This window comes from Notothenia coriiceps, unplaced genomic scaffold, assembly GCF_000735185.1.
Source record: "Notothenia coriiceps isolate Sejong01 unplaced genomic scaffold, NC01 NC01_scaffold00037244, whole genome shotgun sequence".
Classification (NCBI taxonomy): domain Eukaryota; kingdom Metazoa; phylum Chordata; class Actinopteri; order Perciformes; family Nototheniidae; genus Notothenia; species Notothenia coriiceps.
The window spans coordinates 1,181,309-1,207,007 of NW_011369945.1; the positions used below are offsets into that span (position 1 = coordinate 1,181,309).

The window sequence follows — 25,699 nt, forward strand, 5'->3', positions numbered from 1 at the left end:
AGCAACACTTTCATCTTGGCAATAACAGGCAACAATTATATTACCAGATTCGAAACTGAACCTTCTATCTACCCACTAATCAAAAACGCAGCCCATCTGTTGTGCTGTCTCTTTTGTAACTACTGTTTATCTGCAGCTTGTATGATAACTGTGTCTGGACACGAATTAACTGTTAAATAGAGCGCAATTAGATGTTATTTCTATTAAATTCTGCGGCAACAAAGGTAAGGAGAAGAAAAATAATAAGCGCATTTTATGTTTACTCTAACTGTACCAGACACCAGAGCAGCATCACTCTCTCTCCCTCTCTCTTTCTATCTCTCTCTCTCTCTCTGACATATACGCGCACCCGCGTCCGTGCGCACGTGCATCAATACAACCTTCCGTGCATGCGCGCGCCCCCCTGCTCCCCCTCTATCACGCACATGCAGACTGGCAGGCTCGCTCGCGAACACACACACACGAGCGCGCGCACACACACGCGCCTTCCCTTAGCTGTGCTTTTGTGTTTTGTCAGAATTAATGAGAAAAGTTCCCTTGCCCTAGGGGTAATTAGTGTCCTTGGAGTTAAATAAGCTAATACTTAGACACCTCTGGCACAAGCAATTATGTTTGTGTATTGAATAATTGATTCAAAGAGGGGGGAAGGGCTGCTAATCAGATCTGAGCATAATGAATTGATTTAATTAACAGGGGAATCCGAGGGTCTCTGGAAACTGCGCGCATTTATTCAGTAGCAGCAGAGGCGAGCGCGGCACATAAACTGGGAGAGAGGTTGCGTGAGTTTGCTTTTAGCAGTTGTCAGATTTGCAATTGGATTTGTTTGAATATAGTTGCTGTCTCGGAGCAAATGAGAACCAGAAAGAGAGAATATTAACAGCGAAGGAAAGCTCAGCCGTTCAGTCTGAGCGTCTGCTCCGTCCGTGTGTGCACAGTTAGATACAGGCGACACTAGATTTATATCGCTTTTCATTGTTTTGCCTCTTTTAATTCGCATGGAATTTATCAAGAGCAACCAACGCTGTTTGATCGCTATTTATTTGCATTACAGTTCAGTCCGGATAGGGGGATCTCGCCGCATATCTGGTCGTATTTCGCGTATGAATTAGTATTGATAGGAGGAGAGAAAGAAAACGTGCACACGGAAATTCATCTTTCCAGGGTTTTGGTTTATCGAGGCGTAGTCTAGTCAGCCGCGCGTTTCAAAGCCATTTCCAGGAGAAGCTGGGAGAGAGCGAGCAGTGCAGCCTGCTGGAGCCGAGGACGGATCGCCCGGGGAAGGACTCCTCGTTCCTCAGGACGATGGTGTTGGACAAGGAAGAGGGTGAGTAACATCTCCCACCGTAGTATGCCATAACCTGGGGAGTAACACGGCAAAACTACTGACATTTTACACGTTAAGTGTTTCCTGTCGCCCCGGACCCTGCGCACCCACAGCCTTCGCTTTATATCGGCTTTTCAATCCCATTTAGTCACGACAGGCTCGGTGTTTTCGCAAAGAACACTGTGGCTGCTTTCTGTACCATGAAGTTAAGGTGCACAAATAAACTGCCCCTGCCAAATTGCAGTTCAGTTCGGAAGAGAGTTGCATGTTTATTTAGAGCAGAATTGTGTGGAGCGTTTTGATGTGTGAGCCAGAGTTTGAGGATAGTCCACAGACGCTGCAGTGCATGTGGCTCCTCTTTTCTTTCCTCCTCTAAGTGCTTTTTGCGTCTGTGAAGTTAGCGAGGCAGCCTTTGACATCACCACGGGATGGGAGATGACAGCAGAGTGCTTTTAACTTGATTGCAAATTATGGATAGCGCCGCGGAACGCTCGCTCACTTTCCATCCAAATAGGCCTACTTGCATTACTTATCTATTTCAATGTATTTAGGTTAATGGGTGAGGCAATCTAATTAATTTTTATTTAAATCAAACTCGCCTCTAATGACGTCCTATTTTGGATTAAACTGATGCTGAGATGTGCAGTGCATTTATCACATTCATGTCTAAATGGTGCTTAATGTGTATTCATTTAAATACATTTAAACAGCATTATTATCATATGTTAATGGTGATATAGTACTAAAGGGGTTTATGTTGTCGGAAAAAAAAGTTATTGTGTGATGTTTTTTCTATCTTTAAGGGTATTTTAAGGGGTTGTTTTGCTGACCACCTGCTGACATGCACAATGACAACCTCCACTAACCTTAAAACACATATCTCTTTGTTTTGTTTATCAAAGAACAGTATATAGCCTTTGCCAATTTGACTTTATCCTGAGCTCTTCCTCCTCTGAAAGTAATGGATGCATTCATAACCCATTATTTATGTTTGAAAATGGATATTTCATATCTCTTAGCAGAGCATCCTTTCACTTACACGTCTAAAAACCAATAAAAGGATTGCGGCAGAGACATAAATTGGTCTGTCTGGCTGAATCCATGTCGCGCTCCAAATGTACCCAAATTAACTCAACTGTAAATTGTCTCCTTTGGATGTCTGTCTAGCTAAAAGTTCCCTATATGATTCATGATTCAGATTGCTTTTAACAGTTATTGGCTAAGCAATATGGTAAATGTACAAGGTGATGCAAATGGCATTAGTGGGAAAGGATGCACAGGAGCATGTAATGCAGTCAATACTACATTAACTACTGATGCCCAATTACAGAACCAGGGAGAGTGGCTTTTAGGAGCATTAGGACTTGCAGAAAAGCTGAGATCACCTGCTGCTCATTGCCTAAAAGCTTCACCCTTTATTTGCTGGACCCGACATGCAGCTCCAGCATTTTGGCCAGGTTGTCAACAGAGCTGCTAGATCTGGTCTCTTTCATTGTGGTGCCTCTTAGCGTTTATTGCTCTAAAGTTATAGGCTTGTCAATTCAAACCTTCTTGTCTAATGTATCCACTTAGTGCCTGCACAAATAAATGTGTGCTTATGCAGAGAGGGAGGTGTGGGTTAGTGTTTTGGGTAGCCACATGGGTGTATGTGTATGATTACTGTCTGTTCCTCTTGATTGATTCACTATTATGACTGTGTTTGTTTGTGCGCAGTGCTTAAGTGTTCATATTTCAGTCCTTATGTGGCCTATAAAACTGATCTTGAGTGTGTCTGGTCTCTTGTTTAAATCTCCCATCCTAGTTGGCAACAAAGTAATGCTGCTGCTTGTTTGCAAGACCGAAACCTGACATTTTTTGAAGTCTGGAATAATGTGTGCAACAAAAGCAATAACCACAAATTAATATGTGACCCCTATATAAGCTCCATTGAAAAAAATGTGCCTGTTACAAACAATTTCCCACAGTATTATTCTCAAACGTTTATTTTAGGATCTTAAACGGATCGCAGTCTCTAATCAAAACTAAAAGATTTCTTTAATTAGTTCTATGTTCCTGCACATGTCTTCTGCGCTGTCCATCACAAGGTAAATACACAGCGTAAACCTATCACCATACTCTCAGATGCTGCAGTTATTAGCTTATAATATTCTCTTCCTGGTAGAGCACTGAGTCAAACAGCACGGAGGAGGACTGTAAAAGGAATACAGGCACTGCTCTGTGAAATAACCTTAATACGCAGGTCATAGTTGGTAATGAATAGCAACACATGTACCAAATTCTGTGTCAACATTTTATTTCACCCTGTGATATGAAGTTCCAATTTGCGTCTAATTTGAGAGGAAAAAGCAACTCAGCCATTTTCTCTCCTTCTTCATAAGTGCAGGAGAAGCAAGTGGGTGCACACTGAAAGCACATTTTTGCTGAACATTAACACAACTATAGTATACTCTGTGCAGACTTGAGCAGAAGAGATATCCTTCATCTACTGATACCTTTCTGGTTACCTTTGCTTGTTAATTTATGACCCTGTTATCATCCTGTCCAGTGAAATGTGTACATTCATAAAGCATGTGATTGAAAAGCCACGCTTCAGATGAATACAGGCTGGTGATCTGTCGGCTGCTGTAATAAAACTTGGGCTTCAGGCTCCAATTTTTATTTTGAAATAATAAGAATTGCTTCATTCTTTACCGGTGTTACCATGGTAATACTGTCTCGTAGCAATGTTTTATTGATTTAGAAAGTGGACGGTAATATTTATTTTCTGTTATTTGGTTTCTGAGGGTTGATTTCTAATTTCCAGTTCGAGATTACTTTTATATGTTCCTTAAGTCTTTTCACTTTTCCAAAGGAATGCAATCTTCTCCCTCGTATTTGCTATTTTCTCAGCTTATTGGTTTGCTCTTACTTTAAAATTAAACTTGCCAATTTTAAATATTGAAATTATGTCTCATCTCTGTGCTCTGGGGCCTGAACACTATTACAAACACATTGCTTCATTTTTTATATATTTCTAAAGTCACTACAGTTTCTTCTAATAGCTTTATTACAGGCACCTGTATGGACTTTACAGTACTCCCCTAATTATTAGATAAACATAGATTGTCAAAGGTGGAAGTTTTAAACAGTACCGAGTGTAGCCCATGTGCACAATATAATACCAAAACATATAGATGGTACTTAGGTGATAATAACGTTATCTTCAGCACAATGCAGTATCATTTTCTCCGTTAGTGCATTATACTAAAGCTATTCTCATTAATTCCCACAAAATTGCATACCATTTCAGCCGTTTCATTCAGTGTAATCTGTTTCTGATGTGAAAAATGCAGATTCTTCACTGGAGACAATTGTGTCCGTCCCCACTAAACCTTTAGATCCATATCAGACCTGATAGTTTCACATGTACGGGTGCTGGAGTTCTGTATCATTTTCCATAATCTCAGTGGAATTCAAAAGGGACTGAATTGAGACTTGAGAGACACGTGTTAGCGAGCGCGCCCACCTGCCTTTGATGTAAATGGCTGCACTCATTAGAGTGCCACACAAACTCAATTATGCACTTTAGCGCAGTAAGAGCATCTCTTTTATTATTACCAGAGGACACATGCTAACCATGTTATCACACAAATTTTCACCACAAGATCAGGGTACAACATGAATCGCTGGGAACGTACAATCCCTGTTGTATGGTCCAAAGTCTGACCCTTTTATTCACTTTAAACAGTTTTTTCAATGTCATGAAGAATTTCTCGTTTATTGAGCTGTGAGTGAGAACCATGAAGGTTGCAGAGATAAAGATTCCATATTGACAATGATATGTACAAATAAGAAACTCGGAAGGCATACACACATCAGTCGTAATGTTACAATGAAACAGTTTACAAAACCGACGAACGGCTCGACAGGGGTGAATTGATAATGAAAAAAAACACCTTAGAGAAACCTAATGATTTATCCCAAGCTCTGAGAAAAACGCAAACAAGACCTTTTTATGTAGCAAAGGCAAAACGCAATTCTCGCCGAAAAACAATAAACACAAATGACCTCCTCCATAGCCAGTGACTCGGTATTAAGGTATTACTGTATTTTTTAAACAACGTGTAATCCATGTTTAATGGCCATGACACACCACATATGTAAACAGTGTATTGTTAGTTATGCATCCATTTGAACCTGTTGAAAGCAGGTGTCACTGCCACTTGTCACTGCAAAGATAACTCTCAAGTTGTTTACTACACTCATCTTGATGTGGGGGCAAAAAGTATTCATACGTTGATGCCGCAACAAAAGACGCGCACACGTCCGGCAACATCATCACTTTTTTCACACAAAGCTATTTTTTTGATCTGTTTAGCTATTGCGCGTTCTCACTTGATAAGCATTCTGATGCACTCTGTAAAGCGTATTCTGTGCTTGCTCGAAAATAATTTCTCCTTTCTTCTGTCACCGTAGGCTTAGTGCAGAAGAAAGGGAAGATGGGAAAGGGGAATGACATGCAGCAAAGTTCTTGAGATGAGCAGATGTCAAAACTACCATGTCACCAGCTAGTTATTTGGCAGCTTAGAGTCAAAATTGCAAAGATCATTACTGAAGGGAAGCTTCATACACATATTCAACATTCAGCAAGGAAATAGCATGTCACCTGTTACACTCTAAGGCAATGTTAGCACATTGTACAGTTAATCCCTAGAGAAATTCAGACACACACAGCATAAACGACATATTTGAAAGGATTTTAGACCCAGAAGAAACATGAATGTTTATATGTTTTATTTCATTACTATGGTGCATTATTCATGCGTGAACTGAATCTCAACTCATAATTGGACTCATGTCTTAAAATGCTTTCCTGTGACAAAATGCAACATTATTTACTATTATTAATTCAGTATTACACAGGTCTAATCCCCACTGAAATAGTCCCATGATGCACATTTAAATGAAAGGCAGTATAGCAGGTGTATATACAGTATGCATGTTTGTGTGTAATATAACCGGAACAATGCTGTTTTTTTTAAAGCTGATACCAATGTAAATATTTAAAACATCTCTCACTCAAAATAAAGTGACCATTTCCTTATAATGTATTTTTTGATTTATTTTTTAAAGAAAGGTGATTTAGATACTTACTGAGCAAGGACATGTTACATGTGAATAATACATGTGTTGTTAGGGCTCTCTTATAGCGCAACTACTGTATATTATCGAGACACCGTTTCCAAATTAATCTTTTACCTAAAATGCATTATGAGTTATTATCTACATACTGTATTTGAGCCGATATGCCATTTATTGGTCTAGCTATATGTGGGTATTTGTTCATATTGGAATATAAAACTATGTGGGACTTTGAGGTAGACACATTTAAATGTGAACATGATAGTATTTAATCAGCTTTTTGCAGTTAAAGGCGAACGTGGAGCCGTGTGAGAGTAAGCACATACATTAATGTGCTTGTAGGTTTTTTTTAATAAGGTGTTGATTGCTTTGATTAGCATTGGTCTACGATGAACGTAGGGAAAGGCCTTCTGTTTCCTTTCTGTAGTGCACACATCACAGTGCCAGCAGGAATTATTGCCAATGCTACATGTATATCTCCCATTTTCAAAAGCCCTGGTCGTTGCTACAAGTGTTTTTAATTTGTTTTTGGCCCTGCCTGTGTGAGTGTGGCTCTGAGGAGGACAGGGTTGATTGTTCTTGTGGGTGTAAGAAGCAGCACAGCCTCTAGGGGCTGCTAGCGGGGGCTTTTAGACTTCCAGTCTTGTTTAGCTGTAAATATCTTTAAAATGGTTCTGTTCCCATTGCAGTCTCCAGTTTTCTGCAATGTCAAAACATAGCTTTGGCTATCCTCTGCAAGTTAAAGCTTTGTGATCTTTGATGCATCACAGACAGAGATTTAATATAAGTTTCTCTTTTCATTTCTGATCCATTTTCCTTCTTCTTGGAATGCAGGTTCCCAGTTAGAGGATACAAAGATGTTAAGTGCAATGACGTGAACTTTACAGGAGTTAAACCATAAATTGTTTAAATGTTACTGGACATCTGGTATTTTGTTGCCCTATACCTAGCAGTTGTTCTGTTTTGCAGCACCCTCACATACAATTAGTAGTTGTAATCGGGCTTCAAATGACCTTTACTTGGCTATTTTTTTGCAAAAACAAAATACCACATGCATTTATAAAAGCTGCTAAGAGCTTCCTCGTGGTATAAGAATCCAAAAGAGGACTGAGAGACCACACTTTATTAAGATATAAGCCTAAAGCTATCTTGTTGGTAAATAGAAAAGCCTGTGGTGCCTTCTCTTCAATACGAGCCAACTTGCTGAAAACTAATCTCTTATTGGAGGACCTTCAGTAAATAAAATCTTAAATAGCTAATTAAAGTATGTAATTAAAGGGGATGGGAGGGGGGGGGGGGGAGTTATTTCCCTCTTAAAGCTGGTAGATTAGGTTTTGGATATTGAAGTTGGTGATTTAATCAGTGCTTAACTTTGCTGATGGCAACTACAGATTCAAACGCGAATGACAGCTGCCATCCAAACATATTCCCACCAAACGCAGCATTAAACTGAAACTTGAAAGCCCTAATTTAAGTTACACCGTTTTCATTTTCATCATAAGACCAGTCCTCTATAGTTGAATTGCTATTAGATTTTAGCCAGTAACAATAATTTCTCCTTTAGGAACATGCCCAGGTCTTTGAGGTAATTAAATAATAAAAGTGTTAAAAGGACTTCATTCAAATCAAGCTATTTTTAAAGAAACATCACATTACATCTACAACAGTCCTCTCTCTGAAATTAAGGACAGGCTGTACTCCATGAGGCAGTTGAGTTTACCATCCCTCCCCGTCTTCATGAAGACCTGTTCCCTAAATGCACTCAACCAACCTCCCTAATTATTTACCCCATCAGGTGTGGGAGTGGGTGCTTGAATGACATTAGAGACCAGTGCTGCCAAATAACTTCCCCCTGTGGGGAATTTGCATTATTCAAGATTAAAGAGCCTCACACAGTGCACCGCAGTATGGTGTTCCTTCTTCCCCTCCATTTTCGGCACACTGAGGACCCTGAATGGCACACCTGTCTCCTGGCATATCCTTTGAAATAATAAGTGTGCAGTAATTGCTGGGGAGTGGGGAGGATTTTGTACATCACTTCCTGACCTCATGAGTGACACAAACTTTAGAGGGCTACATTTATTCCTTTTCAAATGCATTTTTAATGTGGACTAAAGTGTTTGTGCATTATTCTGTCCGGATGGCGGAAGGTGGCCCTGACAGGTCTAATGGTTTATTTTTCAAAGTTTACTTTTTGCCAGGAATCACAAAGTGGCAGATAAGATTGCCCCGTCTATCAAAGTTTAAAAGTATGTAGTTTGAGAGTAGACAGATTTTTTCTTTATTCAATCTCAGGCTGTATCAAAAATGAAGATGCATTCATGGTTATTGACATTAAATTGGCAGGTTTCAAAATATAAAAACCTCAGAGCAACACCAGACAAAGCACAACACAATTACAGCCACATTTGATTGGCTAGATGAACTAGCAAATCCTCTGCTTGCTGTGTCAACACTTAGACATCCTCCCTCTTTAAAAGCTCTCATGGGTTTATTTGGGGTAACCCTGCATGATAAACACATGCATGTTTGGGTCTTTTCTCCTCCTCCTCAGTCATCTTTCCCCTCACTCTCATTTCCTAGCCCCATTGCTCCTGCTCCTTCTCTGACAGCTTACCTTGCAGAGCTCTAAGCTCACCATAGTACTGAGCAACCAAGTGTTGGAACAAGTCGCCTTCTGTAATAATTTGGAAACTCTGCCAGTTTCATGTCTTAAAAAAAAAAAAGCTGCAATGAATTTAATTAGAAAGCTGTTGCATATCTCTGTGATACATTTCTTTTAATTAAGCCCATGTGAATAAATTAAAAATAATAGGGGGCTGAAAAGTGTGGAAAAAACACCCTAATGAAGTTTTCAGTTAATTGGGATGGAGTCTGGTGCCAAAACCACAGTGAGAAGTGAGCACTAGCAGCTAACAATGCCTTCTGTAAGCCTCAGAAAAGGGCCCAGGGCCTTCGTGCTGACTTCAAGTGTAAGAAATGCACCTCTGACGTGATGGAAATGACCGTGGGCCGAGAGAAAAGGCAGTCCTGTTCCAGGCTGCTCTGCTGAGACTCCCCATGCCGCGCTTGAAGCTGGGCCAGTGTTATTGCAGCCCTAATGCGGCTGACTCATTTGGAGCGGATCAGGAGTAATTATGGTAGGGAAAGTGGCTGCCGACCGTGGGGGTCAGGACACTTGTAACATGTGAAAAGAGCAATTATTCCAGGAGACAAAACCCTCCCTTATCCTGGGCAGTGCCAGGGTCAATGCAAGGGACGGCTGGGCTCCGTTTCACCGGGGCTTATTAGCCACAGCAAGCTGCAAAGTTTGAGAGAGTGCATCTTGTTAATGAACAGTCCCCTCCTCATCCGCACCAGCCCTGTCTGCTCTCTCTCCCACTTACTGTGGGTGTTAATTATGTCATAATCATAGCGTGCATACAGTCCGAGAAATCACCTCACAGACCCCAGCATTCATACACAACCATCTGGAAATGTAGCAAGCCTTACAGTTACATAGAAGGCTCTTACAGCAAACTATGAGAAAAAAACACAGTTGGTATGAAATGTAATATTGACTTGGGCCTTGTAAGAAACTACCTAATTTGAGAGAGACTGTGTTTCTCTCTGTGAGTGTGTGTTCATGCATATATTTTCTTTTACTCCTTGCATATGCTCCAGCGTAGGATAGGAACATGAATGACACAATGAATCAGTAGTGTTTATTTTGCTTATCATTCAGAATACACTCATCAGTCTGCTTTCAGCGGGCATGTGTATTCCAGCTGATGTTATTACCAGATGTCTTGTATTTTGTCTTGGCAATAGAGAAACGTGTCTATGGGCTCAATTACAGCGATGACGGGCGCTGAATGAAAGGGGCTGATTCATGCACACAATGGCAAGACATCTGCATGAGATCCCTATTAACCTTAGTGGCAGACACCTTGGCCTAGGCACACATTTTATTAGGCATTGCCATGGCCACGGCATTTACAGTGGTGGCTGAAAAATAAAAGAGAAATCAACCGCCGCAGCTTCACTGCAGAGTTGCCGAGAGGTTTGTTATTATAGTTCCATTTTGGATTTTCCACTGCCCCTGTTATGTTCTGTTTTTAATATAATTTGTATTTCAAGATGTATTTAAATGATTCATTCAGTAATGTAGTGTTGACATGCAGTAGTTTGGTAACCACATGCAGCAGCTTATAGATTCATCATAGGCCATTAATGTGTGGAGTGCTTTAAATGAGGTGATAGGGATGATGATTATGATGATGATGACGAGGACAAATGCACTTGTTTTAGCAAACATGCAATCAGTAAGTAATGTAGTATCTAATTTCCCTGAGCTTCCAAGTCTGTGTACTCAACACGCTGGTGGATTATACGCTGCAGCTGGGATTTGGAATTATAGGGGCCCCTGAGAGGAGGCCCACCCAGGGCCAGCTCCCAGCTCCTGAACGCCCGCCTCCCTCCCCATGTGTCAGGAAGGCTGACTGATTCTCATCAAGATCCTTTACCTCCCCATGAACCAGCAGCGTCTGCATCACACCATGGCGTCAGCGCTTTTAATTGATCAAAAGACATTTAACAAAACACAGAATCAGATGTAACTGTCCCTTCTACCATTACGGCTGGGAGCAGCTGCTCCTTTGGGATCATGTGTGTGGTGTAGTATAGAATGGTGAGTCAATTTCCTGACAATGTTGTAGTGTGCACTCACAAGCTGGGCAACATAAAAATGGTTTTGCTAGCATTTTGATAATTCATTAATCAGTTTTGTTAGCAAATTGAAAATCTTTTGGTTTTGACTTCAGATCGGTCAAAAGATGTGATGAGTATATCTAGCAGTATATCTGCAATGATTATTCAATTTCTTTGGAAAAAAATATGCATCTAATTTGATGATAAATTAATAATTTTCAAGAAAAATATCCAACAATTAGCTGTTGCATCATATTATATAAAAGGATCCACAAACGGCCATGCCTTGTAGGAAATAAGAATTTAAATGTTGTACAAAACACATATTCAAATAATCTAGAAAATTACTGGCAGATTAATCAGCAATACAAATAATTGATAGTTGCAGGCTTCAGAACATACAGTTAGACTATTTCATACCAAAAACAGACAGAAACCCTGACAGTGGAGAATTTAGCAAATAGCGTGAATTATTTGTATTATGGTTATTATTATTTCCTGGTTCTGCAGTTGAAGCAAAGTTATTAACCAATCTTTTAGTTTGCATGACCTGACACAGCATGGATAATGGGCCAGGAACTCATAGGAAACCTTTTTACAGTACTGTATGCAGCACCTGCATTCTTAGCAACCAAACATGTTAGTGGTAATGATAGAATAAAGGTGGAAATCAGCTTTCTTTTACACACTCCTGTCCATTCTGAGGGCATGTGATAATTGCATTTCTCTCATGTCAAACAATTCCATGAGTGCACACTATATATCAAAAAGGTTAGCGGACTGATGTGATTTTTTGATAGCTGTGAAGACCAAATGGGGTAACATAGAAATCGGATGCTATCTCGATAATAGAAAATATATGCTCTGACAGACTGCTTGGGCTGAGAAAAACTAACTGTACATATTCTTGAAAGATACAATCTCAAAGAAAGTAGATGGATGTAGAAGGGAACGATGACAGGCGTCTACAGACAGTACTAATGGCAAATTATATTCTCTCTCAGGAAGAATATTTGGCAGGGCAAGTGCTGTCTCTCCACTTTGAGGGGTAAAATGCATCCCTTGTTTGAGGATGAATCGTGATGTGGAGAGGCTTGCTTTTGGTGACATCAAATGACACTGGAAGGTCAGTGGCACTTGTATCTGTTAAATGGATTGGATTAAGTGGCGGCTGCCTCCTAGTCTGCTGCTTCCTTTCATAATGCAGCTTTTCTTTCTGGGAGGTGGCAAGCACGGGAGGTACTGTTCTACTCCACAGTTTCGCTCCATAGCGCCGGGAGTGGTGACAGGTGCAAGAAAATGTCTCGTGGCATTAAGGGAATTGAAAAGACATTTACTTTACACACACATTTTTTTTCTCTCACTGCTCTTTGTTTAGTGGGTTTGAGCGAGTGCTTGCTACTATTAAAGCTAGAGGCTGTTTTGGTAGGAGACATCAAACCCATGTGTGTTCCCTGCAAAGGCTTCAAGAAAGGAGGCGTCAGTTGAATGTGCGTACTGGTTATTCAGCAGACATTAGGCATTCCTGCGTTGAGACATCTCTCTCACAGCCGAAGACTGAAGAACCAGGACGTTAGCATGAAGCTACGAGTGTCAGACTCACTGTTGTGACTTTGATGATGCTGAGCAGGGTTTCCAACAAAGTGTGCATCCAATTGAGGGGTAAAGCAGCATGCAGTATTTCCAGGATAGGTTAAGCCTTGGCCTTTTCAAACGTGATGTAAAACACAAACGTGATATGTTTAAAGAGTGTGTAGCGGGTAGTGGTCTCAACCAATTAGGAGTAGTTCTCTGGAGGTGGGGGTCCGACCTTTTTGTACAATTAGTTCTCTCATTTAAAGCAAAGAATTTGAGTAGAATAACTAATTAGGTGTCATAAAAGGCAAATTAAAGTTTTTTGTGATCCCGGAGGGAGTTGCAGCAACTCCTTTCTTTTTCTTTACACAGGCTCAGAAGCACACGCATGTACACAGACACAGACACAGGCCTTTCCTCTCTCCTCATTAAGACTGTTTTTAGTTCTGTAGAAGGCTGTCAGACGAGCACTGTTGGCATACCTGCAGAGAGCTCCCCTAACAAGCCATGAAATGCAGGTAGAAGAGTCCGCCCTTAGCCAGTGTGGCTTGAATTTGAAGCTTTTTAGCTTCATTTACACTGAACATTGGTATTTATAGCAGGTTTTGTGATCCTAATGTGCCAGCTTCAAGGGGCCTGTTTTTGAGAGGGAGGGAGGTGAGGGAGCTGGAGGGCAGGTAGAACACTAATTGATGGCTCCCATCAGCAGCACCGGACCAATTAGCCTCTCCTTTCCACTTCTGATAAAGAAATAAGATGGCTCACCAGCACCAGAGCACTTACTGACATATAAACCAAAGCCATACATTTGACTAACAAGCTCTCCTATTTTTCTTTTTAAAAAGGGGAAATGCTAATTATATTACATTCATAGCATTATTGATGTGTGGATGGCCAAAAACTGCAAAGCAAATCTGGATCAAATAAGGTACTTTGTGAGTCCATTTAGGTGTGCAGATATGTGTGTGCAAATGCGAGAGACAGAAAGAGAGAGAGAAAATGTGCTTTTCTGTTCGGAAGAAGTCCTTTGAAACGTGGTATAATGTTTTTGTGAAAGAGAATTAACTTGACAGCAGAGAGAAAAACAGTGCTCAGAGTGAAGCAGTTGCTTGTTACCAGCTGAGGTTGTGTAAAGCAAACTACAGACGTTACAGTAAAACAGCAGCTCCAACTACAGAATGACCCCATCTACACGTAACATTGTTAAAACTGTGCATACTTTCCTCCTGATGAAATGGAATTAAAGTTTATCTGATCGGGACAAAGTGTACAACTGCACATCTCTAGAGTGCAACAGTAACACAGAAACACAACACAAAACACACAAAACATTTTGTACATAACTCAGCTCAACGTGTCTTTTAAATGGGCCTTTATAGATACTCACACATACAAAATGCTGGCCTAACCCCCTGTGATGCAGAGTGTCCGGTCTTTTTTTTAGAGGGAGAGAAATGTGTTTTGAAAGTAGAGTGGCAAGTGGCGTCCACTGTGTGTTCTTTTAGATGGATCAATAGCTCAGTGTGTGAGAGAGTGTCTTAAGAGCTGTTGTCTTGTGCTTTCAGCTGTGGCAGACCTGTTAGTGCTACAGAGGGGAGCTGCGCGCCCCTGTCTCTGTACCAGCAGTGGCCTGAGGGGGGCTTTTAGTCCAAACACAAATGTCAGCCACACATAGACTATTAGTGTTTAGTGCAGTTATTAAATGGACTTTATTTGTCCTTTAGGAGGCTAAAAGGCACGCTTAAAGGGGACCTGCGTGACAGCAGGGCAATTTGCGCGTTTGGTAACTTAGGCTCGCTCGTTGCCGACACATGAGTACAGATAAGTGTAAAAGGAGGAAAGGCTGTAATGCTCTGAGTAGGGAACACTGTGTGTGTGTTTGTGGTTTTGAGTGTGCAACCGTGTGAGAGAGTTTGTGTGTGTGTATGAAACACAGAGAGTGAGTGTATGCTAAAAGGCACTTAGGCCATAACATATCTCACTGGGGTCTGGTAGCAACGTTTTTGTGGTCAGAGGCTTTTTAAAAGGTTAATGTTAATCTATACCAAACAAAGCCCATGAGGAGCTTTTACAGCTGTAGACAGTTGAGGGAAATGGGCTTGATGAAATGGCAGGTAACTAACATACTACTCAGCACGCTGTAAATACCTCAGTAAGCAAAATAAACATTGTGTCTTTTATCCTCAGAAATACACAGGACATGCCCCTTCCTCTGAAACCCGCTGCAAGTGATCATGTAACTTTTGTATTACAGCATGTTCTGAGTGGAACAAGTAAGTGAGGTCTTTGTAGTGCAATGTGACCTGTGAGCCTATCTACATGGAAGAATGTTTTCTTTAATGCATATGAAGCAGGTAGGCAGCGTGCTGTGGCCACGCGCGAGGCCAGGCTTAGACGCCTGGAGAAGCAGCCGGCTTATCAAAAAGAGAACATGAAAAGTCACTCGTGTTCCCGGGCCGTAAATCACGCATGGCTGTTTGTCTCCTTATCACTACAGGTGTGCCCATGCTCTCCGTCCAGCCCAAAGGGAAACAGAAGGGGTGTGCCGGCTGCAATCGCAAGATTAAAGACCGCTACCTGCTCAAGGCCCTGGACAAATACTGGCATGAGGACTGTCTCAAATGTGCCTGCTGTGACTGCCGCTTGGGGGAGGTGGGCTCCACCCTGTACACGAAAGCCAACCTCATCCTCTGTCGCAGGGACTACCTGAGGCAAGAAAGACACACAATCACCTCTCTCCACTCACAACAAACACAAAAGCCATGCCATCCTTAGAGCTCTGTGACATGAAAGAATCACAAAGGTTTTTTTGTGGGGGTTTTTATACCTCCTGGTACCGTTTGGAGTCTCCAATCAAGATGGTGATTCTAAGCTCATCAAATATGGAGAATTTTCTCTATTTTCAATAACATTTAGCTACATTTCTTTGTGTTTTAGACCGTCAAAAGACGACATTTTAAGGCTTTGAGGAACTGACATTTTGCACGATCTAAAAATGAGCTGCAGCCCTGAATTCATGTGGCTCAAATTCACAGAAACAGTACTGATATCTAAACCTTACTCATGCAAAGATGTCTATCACATCAAAACGTTATGTTTTTAGTGTTTCTTGTGATATTCTCTACAGAATGCATATAGCAGAAAGTAACGTTGGTTTACGTTGCTTGAACACAATCCTATTATACAGAAAAAAGGAACATTTGGGGCGTTTTAGTAGCAGAGCGTCTCCTCATTTTTTAACTCTTAAAAATGCAATACTATATAACTTATACAAATTCTTGTGCAACCATCAAAACATGAGTCACGCTGTCATGATATTTCTGTTTGACTGCATCCAGAATATGAAATGCCTAGTCACAGTTTGAATATGAGCAGTGGTTTCACAAGGTTGTTTTCATATCATATTAAAATATCTCTTTTGTTAATGATTTTTAAACATTGAAAGTTACTGTACACTATCAGATGGATCTATTCACTTAATTAACAACAAATTCTACAAAAATAAGCATGCAATATAATTCAAATGTAATTTATTCAAATTAAAATGTATCATATGTTTCCTCTATGTTGACATCAACACAGAAGACTTTGTCATGGAGTAGACCGGCTCTTAGGGTTGTTTGCTGTGAGAAAGCTGCAGGCGGGCTTGTTGCTTCATCAGTGTCTTTGGCTCTGTATACCCCCCCTCAGATGCCCCTGCCATCTGCTTGTTAAATTAAACATGACCGTTTCCTGGGCATTAAGTCACATTCCCAATGAGATCCTACCATTTATCTGAGAGGGAATCCTCCAGGGGCCGTCTTAGGGATGCCAGCGCCCTGGCCCCCCCTCCTAAATCTCCCTGTCCTCCCCCTTTCCCCATTTCCCTTCTGCTTACTTGTCCCATTACTCCATCACTGATACTTCCAGCTTATTGCTACCACCTACTTTTGACAGTTCATTATTCTAATTTAAAAACAGCAGGTATCTTTTCTTATGTCTTCAAAAATCAAAAAGAGAGTCTTAATCAACTTGTTTTTTATTCCCAGCTCACTCATGTTTCTCCATGACATTTTACATACATCTCAGCTCTTCTTTTGACCTGGAAGAAGCTCGCAGCCCACTTGAAAGGCGCTTAGGGACGTTACGTTGAGATAGGCCATTACCATCCATCAGCTCCCACCTACAGTTAATGCTTTTAAGATGCAGTGAGAGGTCCACTAAGACCTGACGTTGCCCCCAGAAGGGGCAGATGGGGCAGATGAGGTAATAATAAATGGGCAAATGACCAAGAGAAGGCCAAAAAATGATGTAGCTTAAAGTTTCACTTGGTAAAATACATCTGCTGAAAGGACAGCAACCTAACCCCCAAGCCATAAGTGCGTAACTGGCACTGTGGAGGAGAAGCAAAAGCTTTCTCGCACATTAGACCAGCAAAATGTACAGGTCACAGATGGTAAGAGAAACTAAGAAAGACATATGAAATCAAGAGTTAAGGAATACTAAAATAAGAATAGGAGGAGAGAGGAGGAGAGAGCTTTCTGTGCTCCTCTGCTGCCCCTGACTGCCTAATGAAATCCATCCCACCCGCCTGCTCTTCAGCCTGCGACAAATACAGAACACTTAATGGCTAGAGATGCTTGATATGAATTATATTATGAAACAAATTAAAAACATTGCCTTGTGTATAAAGAAAAGGAGGTTTGAGACGGGAGGATTTAAAAGTAGGTGATGCAGCCGCTCCGTTTCCTTTTCATTCCTTCTTTCCTGTATAGCTAGACTGCGGCTCCTTTCACCTGCAGTACTGAAGTTAAATCTGTGCACTGAATTAGCCTCCTGCACTTCATTAAAGACAAGCGGGTGGATCAAACACATTTTGGTTATTTTCCAGAGTTTGGATCCCTGCCATGCTCACATTAATTATTATAGGAGCTCAATTTGTGATTGTCCTTCAGTGGCATTAGCAACTTATTGAATGCACTCACGCTTTCCTGAATCTCACAATTGAACACACACAAACATTAAGATACAAACATACAGTGTCCTCCAAACCATTGCACCAACAAATAGTTTAGTTTCTTATACCCCCGACATTCACTTCCCGGTATCAAGAGTGTTTTTTCTTTCTACTTGTCCAGTCTCTTTTATTATAAATTAGAATAATAGATTACCGTAATTAGGCGTTTTTCTTTATTTCTAGGGCCCAGAATCGCAAAACTTCACCAGAGGGTTGACACTCAGTAATGGTGTGATCATCAGGACTTGATGTCTGAAATCATTTAATCCTCTGTTTCATATATTAGAGAGGACATAATAGTCATCCACTTATCAAAATGGGGTATAATTAACTGTAAGAGGAAAACGTTTTCAAGATAATGAACATTATAAGTTATCCACAAACCAGTGAAATAGCAGGGGGGAGGTGATAGCTCCACTGGATGTGACTATTTTTCAAATCAATTCTCTTCTTTAACAATTGCTGTACTCTCATAACAGTTGCTCTTCCTCTCTGAGCAAGACAGATTTTCAAAAGACGCAAATGTTGGGGAGGGTCAGAACATTCGATGCATGCATTAATAGCTTTCCTTTTTAAGAAATCTGACAGACTCTGTGCTGGCTGGGAAGTCTCAAAGAGCTCAGAGAACAGGAAGAAAACTTCAAGAGCCACAGCGCTATCCGAGGAAAGCAACACAGAGAGGCAGAGGATGCTCTGTACGAGCTTTAAAGGTTTGATGTTAGCAGAGCAGCAAGCTGAACAAACTAAAGATGGCCCTCCTTTCTTTAAAGAGTGGTTGTAATAACTAAATAACAGAGAAAGGAGAGCTGCGCTTCTTTACCTTCCTGCCATCAAACTCTCTTCTCAACAACCCACATCAGCACACAGTCCAATCCAATCCACTTTATTTATATAGCACATATTAAAAACAGAGGGTTTTACCGAAGTGCTTCACAGCAGACATAACATTATAATAAAATATAATATTACAATAATAGATAAAAGGCACATAAGGGCTATGGACAGACAAATAAAAGCATAACAATCGATAAAACATAACTCAAACTGACTCGAAAGCGAGGGAAAAGAGGTGGGTCTTCAGGCGGGACACAGAGAAAATAAGAGTTCTTTAAAGGAGGACTGAGTATTTCTGTTGAAGATTGTAGCAAACAGGAATTAGGCAGCGAAGTGTTCATTGAATATTTTAAAGGCTTTAGGCCTAAGCTGTAAACAATTATTTGTTTAACTGGTAATCGTTTACCCGACAAGAAAATATGAAAATAATTAGGTAAATATTATAATTATGAATACTTTCAATCACGTTATCAAAGACATACAGTATAATCTGAGAGAGGGTTTAAGGACTTTTTAATACAATATTTAAATATATAATTATATACAACAGACTTATTAAGTCAAATGTTCTCAAATCTGAGTTTCTTAAATTTAAGAATATTACAGCATTATTTATGTCATATGTGGTTGTTAACTATACCATAAACTGTTTAGACATAAGAAATGTTGGAATAATATAACAATTAATTAGACAAAGTATATATTTTCTAATTAACTTTCTTTACTAAACTATTACCACTTTGCAGCCCTTGTAATTATTATGTACTATAAAAGGGGTCATTAATATATCCGAGCGAAGTCAAAGAAATGGGAAAAATCCGTAACAATATTAATAGCCAACATGCTTTCACAATACACTGCATCAGAATCAGCGCTCCTAATCAATGAATGAAACAACAGAAGCTATTTTAAAAGAGGACACTTTGTAAAATGTTGATGATCTACAAAACCGTACGTGCTCAGTGTGTTTCGGCAGCTCTGAACAATACTCTCATATTTTCTAGGAAGTCACCATTCAAACTCTATTGAAATAGAAATGCTGAAAAACTATGTTTTCACTTTCCTTTTGAGAATATTGATTTATTTAATCCAAATGACCATGGAAATTGAAGGGCATGAGCCACTGCACTCCTACAATACAGAACATGAGTCAGAACAATAAGTGAGAATTCTGCAGAAAATTGTATCTATTGTAAATGACAAGAATGAATGTTTTTCAAAAGGTAATCCACAATGTAGGAAGCCATTCAAGTTTCAAGAAGGAGGAGGCAAATGTAGTAACATAGTTTTCTGTGTGTGTGTGCGTGCGTGCGTGCGTGCGTGCGTACACATGATGTACAGTATATACTGTGTATGGTTTCTTTGTATTCTTGATAGGAGCAAGGTAAGAAACAGTCTTCATAGGCTTGTTCAAATGACTTTTTCTCTATAGATGTTTTTATCAGTATCGTCAATACTTCACCTCCAGATAATCTTGATAACTATCACGGTCAATCCATTCCTGTGTGCTCTCGCTCTGCTTTGAAAAGCCTGAATGGAACTTGTTGTGTGCATGTATTTTACTTGGTGTCACAAAGTGCATTCTCTCAGCTGACATCAAATCCCTTGACCTTTACAATGCCTCTAGATCATGTTTTGGTGTGAAACATTCATTGCTTTCTATACGCAGCTCCACTTCAGCTGTTACTCATGAGACTGCTGCAGCGATGGTTTAACTTTGGATGCTTTTAGCTTGATAGGAGCAGCAAGAGAAGAGAGTAATGTGTTTGAACAGTTCTCTCTGGCTGTAAACATCCTTTAGCACGAGGATCCCAATTAAGCTGCATGTTGTTGTTGCATGTTATAACCTAGGAACATTCATTATTGGCTGATGAACTGCACAAATGGGACAATATGCAAAATAAACTAGAGCTACTTTACAAAAGCACACACATCCAGATGATAAATACTAGGTGCTGGACAGTAGAACATGTCAAAAATGGTCTGCACATTGAACAAACATGTGTACCACCAAGTGACGTTTTGAATATCAAGACCACAAAAAATAAAACTTTGTTACACTTGAACTCTTCATGTTATGAAGATTGAAGACATTTATTTACTATGCCAAATAACTGTCTGTAATATTTCATCACAAATCAGACTGTAGCTTCATTTTTACTGCACTTCCACCAAGAGGGTGTGAAGCTATTCTTTGCTTTTAGCATAATGTTTTTACTTTAGTTTAAAACTGATACACTTTTCGGCTTGCTAATTAATCAAACCTACAACCCATTTTTTATAAAAGATACCTTGTCAGACTCAAAGGGCCAGATGTACTATAAAAATGTTGATGTTTTTGCACAAATATACACTAAGAGAGAGAAGAGATCCATAAAAACAGCCTATATTTCTGCTAGGCTAAAGTACAAATGCAGCAAATCTACAGTAGCTTGAGTTGCTTGTGTAAACAGCTCTATAGAGGAGCTTTTCAAAAAACAAACTGTGTTTTATAATAAAAAGGAAATTAGGTTGTTCAGACAGTACTTGAAGCATTGACTTGTATAGAATACAGATGTAGCTGAAAGGTTATAACTAGCCACGGGTGTCTCAGCCTGCTTTGACTGAAGGTAGAACTTGTCGGCCACAAGCTGGGCTTTCCCACCAGGCGTTTTCACAACCTGTATGTATCAAGTCAGCACCATGTCCGAGGCCCAGTGGGGCGTAATGGAGAAGGGTTTCTGTAATCCTACGAGCAGTTATACTGTAGGTGTTTTCATGTCAGACTCTGTAAGTGACCGAGGCTCTCCAGGCTCTTTGTAGTCTGTGTTCCCTGAGGGAGAGAGAAAGACATCGTTTTGTGACCCTTCAGTCCAGTGTAGAGCTCAGGTGTGGAAACCTGTCTGGCAGGAGGGCACAGGAAGTCGTAGGCAGTGGGTTATATGTTTTAATTGAATAGAAAACAAAATGGAAAATAATTAGCCTTCATTACATCATTACATGTTAGGGAAATCAGGGTTACCAGGAAAACATATACACTGTATTGGAAAAAAAAGGCACTGATATCTGTATCTAATAAATTGAATGTGGTTTGTTTTAAATGTCACTTATTTTTGTTACATAATGCCCCGTGGGTGGCAGTTGTGTACTGTTTGAGAGCCTGTAGTGTTTTACTGAAACACTAACCAGTTGTAACAATGTCTCTGTTTAGCACCGTGTGAATCCCTCTCATGGAACATAACTGCCTTTTTCCCTCCGTTTCTGTCTCTCGGCTCCTCTGGGGCAGTGGCCCCTAATTAGAAGCAGGGCTGCTGGACAGGCGCTTTCTTTAACAAGGTGAAAGTAACTGGATGGGACTAGCATAAACGAGGCAGAATATCAACAATGTAACTCCTGTCTGAGCCCCTACAAGTTTGGAGAAATAGTGTTTAACATACTGTTGGAATGGCAATCTGCTGTTGCCTTATCCCCTCTTGCAAAGCTGTGAAACGGTCCTTCTCCTGCAGAATATATAAATCTATCTGTGCTTCGGAATCGAAAAATTAAACATAGGGGCAGGCGCTTGGAAAATGAAAATGTAAATCTGACTGGGAAAAGCATTTGAGGTTTCTTTGCTTGGAGGAGAAAAGAGATCTACACCAGTGACTCCTGGCTATGTTTGTGAGCTTTATCATTTGGCTCCTATTCTATCTAATAAGCCTAAACAAGCAGCAGTGCCGTTCGAGCAGTGGGTCTGTTCACTGTGAAACATTTAGTGAACTCTTCAAGGTTGCATCTCCCATCACTGTCTCAGGCTTGGAGCTCTGAATGAAAGGAGACGGAGAACAAAGAGAAGCAATTGAGTCTGTATCTTTGTAAAAAAACAAACATTTAAAGTAAACTTTTGACTACGTTTAAAGATGTAGTCTCTTATGTAAAAATCTAGCTGGCTTTGGTTTGCGGATGAACTCATTGTGTATTTTACGTTTTGAAAAAAGAAAACCCAACAATTCAAATGGCTTGATCATACCAGTTTTCATTGCTCTAGTGCAGTGGAAGAAATTCTTTGAAAAAGGAGATTAAAACCATGTGATCATTTTAATTAGATCATTAGCCGAGAATTAAGATCTATGTTTGTAACTCTCATTAACACAAATACCAAGTGGGTGCCAAGAAAGATGTGTGCATTACATTCGATGTATTTTGATTTCACAATGTTCTCGTCTCGTTGCAGCATTTTTCTGCTTTTGTTCCTGCTGTCAGTACATTTTTGTTTGCTCTTTTATTGCATCAAGGTAAAGGGAAGGTGGGTTAATCTCTGTCTGTGCTCTCTGTCTTCCAGGCTCTTTGGTACAACGGGGAATTGCGCAGCCTGCAGTAAACTGATCCCAGCCTTTGAAATGGTGATGAGAGCCAGAGATAATGTTTACCATTTGGACTGTTTTGCCTGTCAGCTTTGTAACCAGAGGTAAGAATGAGCATCATAACTGCACAACAACATTGCCTTTGAAAAAAAAGGGAGTGATAAAATGGCCAATAGCTTAAATATTAAAAGCTGTTGAAAAAGCTATTATATTATAACAGACCACTGAACAAGTCTCAGTTAGAAAAAAAGGTTGTGTGGTATTTTAAAATGAAGGTGTACTGCATTTTTAATGCTCTGGTAATTATTACCTACTGCGACACTGAAGCAGTTTGTGGCTGAAACTGTAAATCTTTTAATCCAGAAAATTCAAAAATTAGCGTGTGTTCTTATGTCTGCTAGGAGCTATGGGAGCTATAAAAAAAAAGGTACTGTGCTGCAGCAAGGGAGACCGGACCTACACATGTGTGAAATGGTGTTTCATAGTGATAGGATCTATTAGGAAATTGGACTGAGCACAGAGCTTATGGTATGATACATATAGAATATGACATACCCAAATATTGCTTTTTCCCATTAATATACTGTCGTTAATGGCAGCACTCTGGGAGCAGAACGTCCTTTGCATGCTTGTCAGGGGTGCTGTGACCCTGTTCCTCCACACAGCACAAGCCCATTAACCTTCTGCAGGCCACATTCAGTTACCATAGTGAACACCTGCTGTAAGGGAATTATGACTGCAGCCTCTCTTCTCAGCTGGTACACATGAAGCAGGTCTCATCTGGCACAGCATACAGTAGCCATGGCTGTGACCGTTTTACCAGCCTTTCTCATTACTAAAGCCAAGCTATGCTCGACCATATTCTTATCTTCACTCCCCTTCAGTCACATTACGGAGCTGTCTCCACTGTGTCACACAGACAAACAGCAGCATGGAGAAGAACATCAGTCGGGCAGGCTGTTACGTGGTATCTTCCCTCTGGAATTGACTTTGAGGCTTCAGAGGAAAAACATTCTTAGGCACTGAAACCAAACTGATGTGTGAAGAAGCTAACCCTATGTTAGCCCCTTGGTGCCAGCACCTTTTTGCCAGGCCGGGGAGAGTTGACCTGTGCTTGTGTCTGTTTGCTTTGAAATTATAGGGTTTTAATCCACTTTTATTTTAAGCCACACTTTTATGATGAACATCAAAACAGGCTTTGAATCTGACAAGGCGTAGTGTCAGGGTTCGTCAGGTGAAACATCTCAAACCTACAGTATGTGAGCTATCAAACAGGAACATCATTACCTGCTGATCTTAAATGCATCATTTACACTGCCAGAGCAGAGTCAGCCAGCCACGCATGCAGACACACAAACACCTCTTTGTCTAATAGCAACATAAATCGTCTTTGTGTTTTTAACAACAGTTCCGCCTTTGTGCTTCTCTACCAACAGGTTTTGCGTGGGGGACAAGTTTTTCCTAAAAAACAACATGATTTTGTGTCAAATGGACTATGAGGAGGGCCAGCTGAATGGAAGCTTTGATTCACAGGTTCAATAGTTGGAGCCTGGTGGCAGCAACAATCAGCTCCACACTTCAGCTACACACGAAATGGATGTTCTGCTGCACTTGGAAAAAGACAAGCGTCTGTCTGCTTGCCTGCAATACTTTTTAAGACCCCTTTATCAGTCCCTAAGGACTCTATTGTAAATGTTCAACTTTTTGCCCCTCCCACACCCCAACACTGAGCAGTTACAGATTTTGATGTACAGTTGTGCCTGCTTAGCTGAGCACTGTATTGCTTGTATGTTTTGTGAAATTTGTTTCCGGTTGGTTTTAATTTCCTTTTAGAAATGGTTCATTGGAGGGTATGTACAGTCTGTTTTCTCTGTATATATAAACTGGAACATTTATTTTATGAAATGTAATGCAATTTTATTACTAGTGTGAATTAAAGATTCTTAAATGTTCATATAGTGAGTTTTTTTCTCTTTTACCAAAACCAAAGTTGTCGGAGGAAGTCGGCTCACGTGTTGATATGTAATCATGTCTCCAAAAAAGGCAATGCTAGAAAAAGTTTTGCAAGAGAAAATATATTTGAAGACAGTCTTCAATACATGATGCAACAAAACACGTTTTATTACATTTTTCAGAGTTCTGATGGAATTAGAAATGCTGTTTAAAATGAACTACTTAAGATTTATTGGGAATAAAAGAATGCTTCTCCAAACTGTGTTGTTGTGAGCGTGCAGGTGTCATGAAAGGAAGTGCGTTAAGCTGAGCTGCTCTCCGTCAGTCATGCTTCACTAATTGCCATCTGATTAAAAGGGTGAATCGGCCTGGAAATGAAATGCAATAGCAGATAAATTAGAGAGAAAATAAATGCTTATTGAGTTTGAGATCATTTGAACTCATCAGCAATAGAGGGGCAGAGCTGTAATAAAAAGTACTTTTCCCAGAAGACTGGTTAATGAATATTGTCAAATATTTAGCTGATCCTCCAAGTGATAATTCATGTCAATGAATTTGCTTATCACATGTAGTTGTGTTAATAAACAAAGATATACTTTTTTTGGGATCTATCTTTAAACAAGAAAAAGGAAAACACTGAGAAAGAATCATTTGAAGATAATTTCCTGCAAATAACACCATGTACTGTAAGTGATTAACAGCTTTGTTTCTATATTAATTAAGCAGCTCATTGTGCACTTCTGATTTCTTCAAGAAATATCACATTATTCCAGATGTAATTAACTTTAATGGACTAAAAACATGCAAGAAAGGTTTATGACCGCAGGGTGTGCTGCATTCTTTATCAGACCTTTTTTGATCTTAATTATTCTACTGATAATTAAT

At 40.1% G+C, this 25,699-nt stretch overlaps 1 protein-coding gene across 1 annotated transcript; it reads left to right on the forward strand.

The window, feature by feature from the left end:
- Nucleotides 1–590: 590 nt before the first annotated feature.
- Nucleotides 591–25,073, forward strand: lmo1 (LIM domain only 1). Its single transcript, XM_010793169.1, has 4 exons — nt 591–1,324; nt 15,207–15,420; nt 22,840–22,965; nt 24,298–25,073. The coding sequence occupies exons 1-4, from the start codon at nt 1,303–1,305 to the stop codon at nt 24,401–24,403; spliced, it is 468 nt and encodes a 155-aa protein (XP_010791471.1). The 5' UTR covers nt 591–1,302; the 3' UTR covers nt 24,404–25,073.
- The last annotated feature ends 626 nt before the right edge of the window (nt 25,074–25,699 follow it).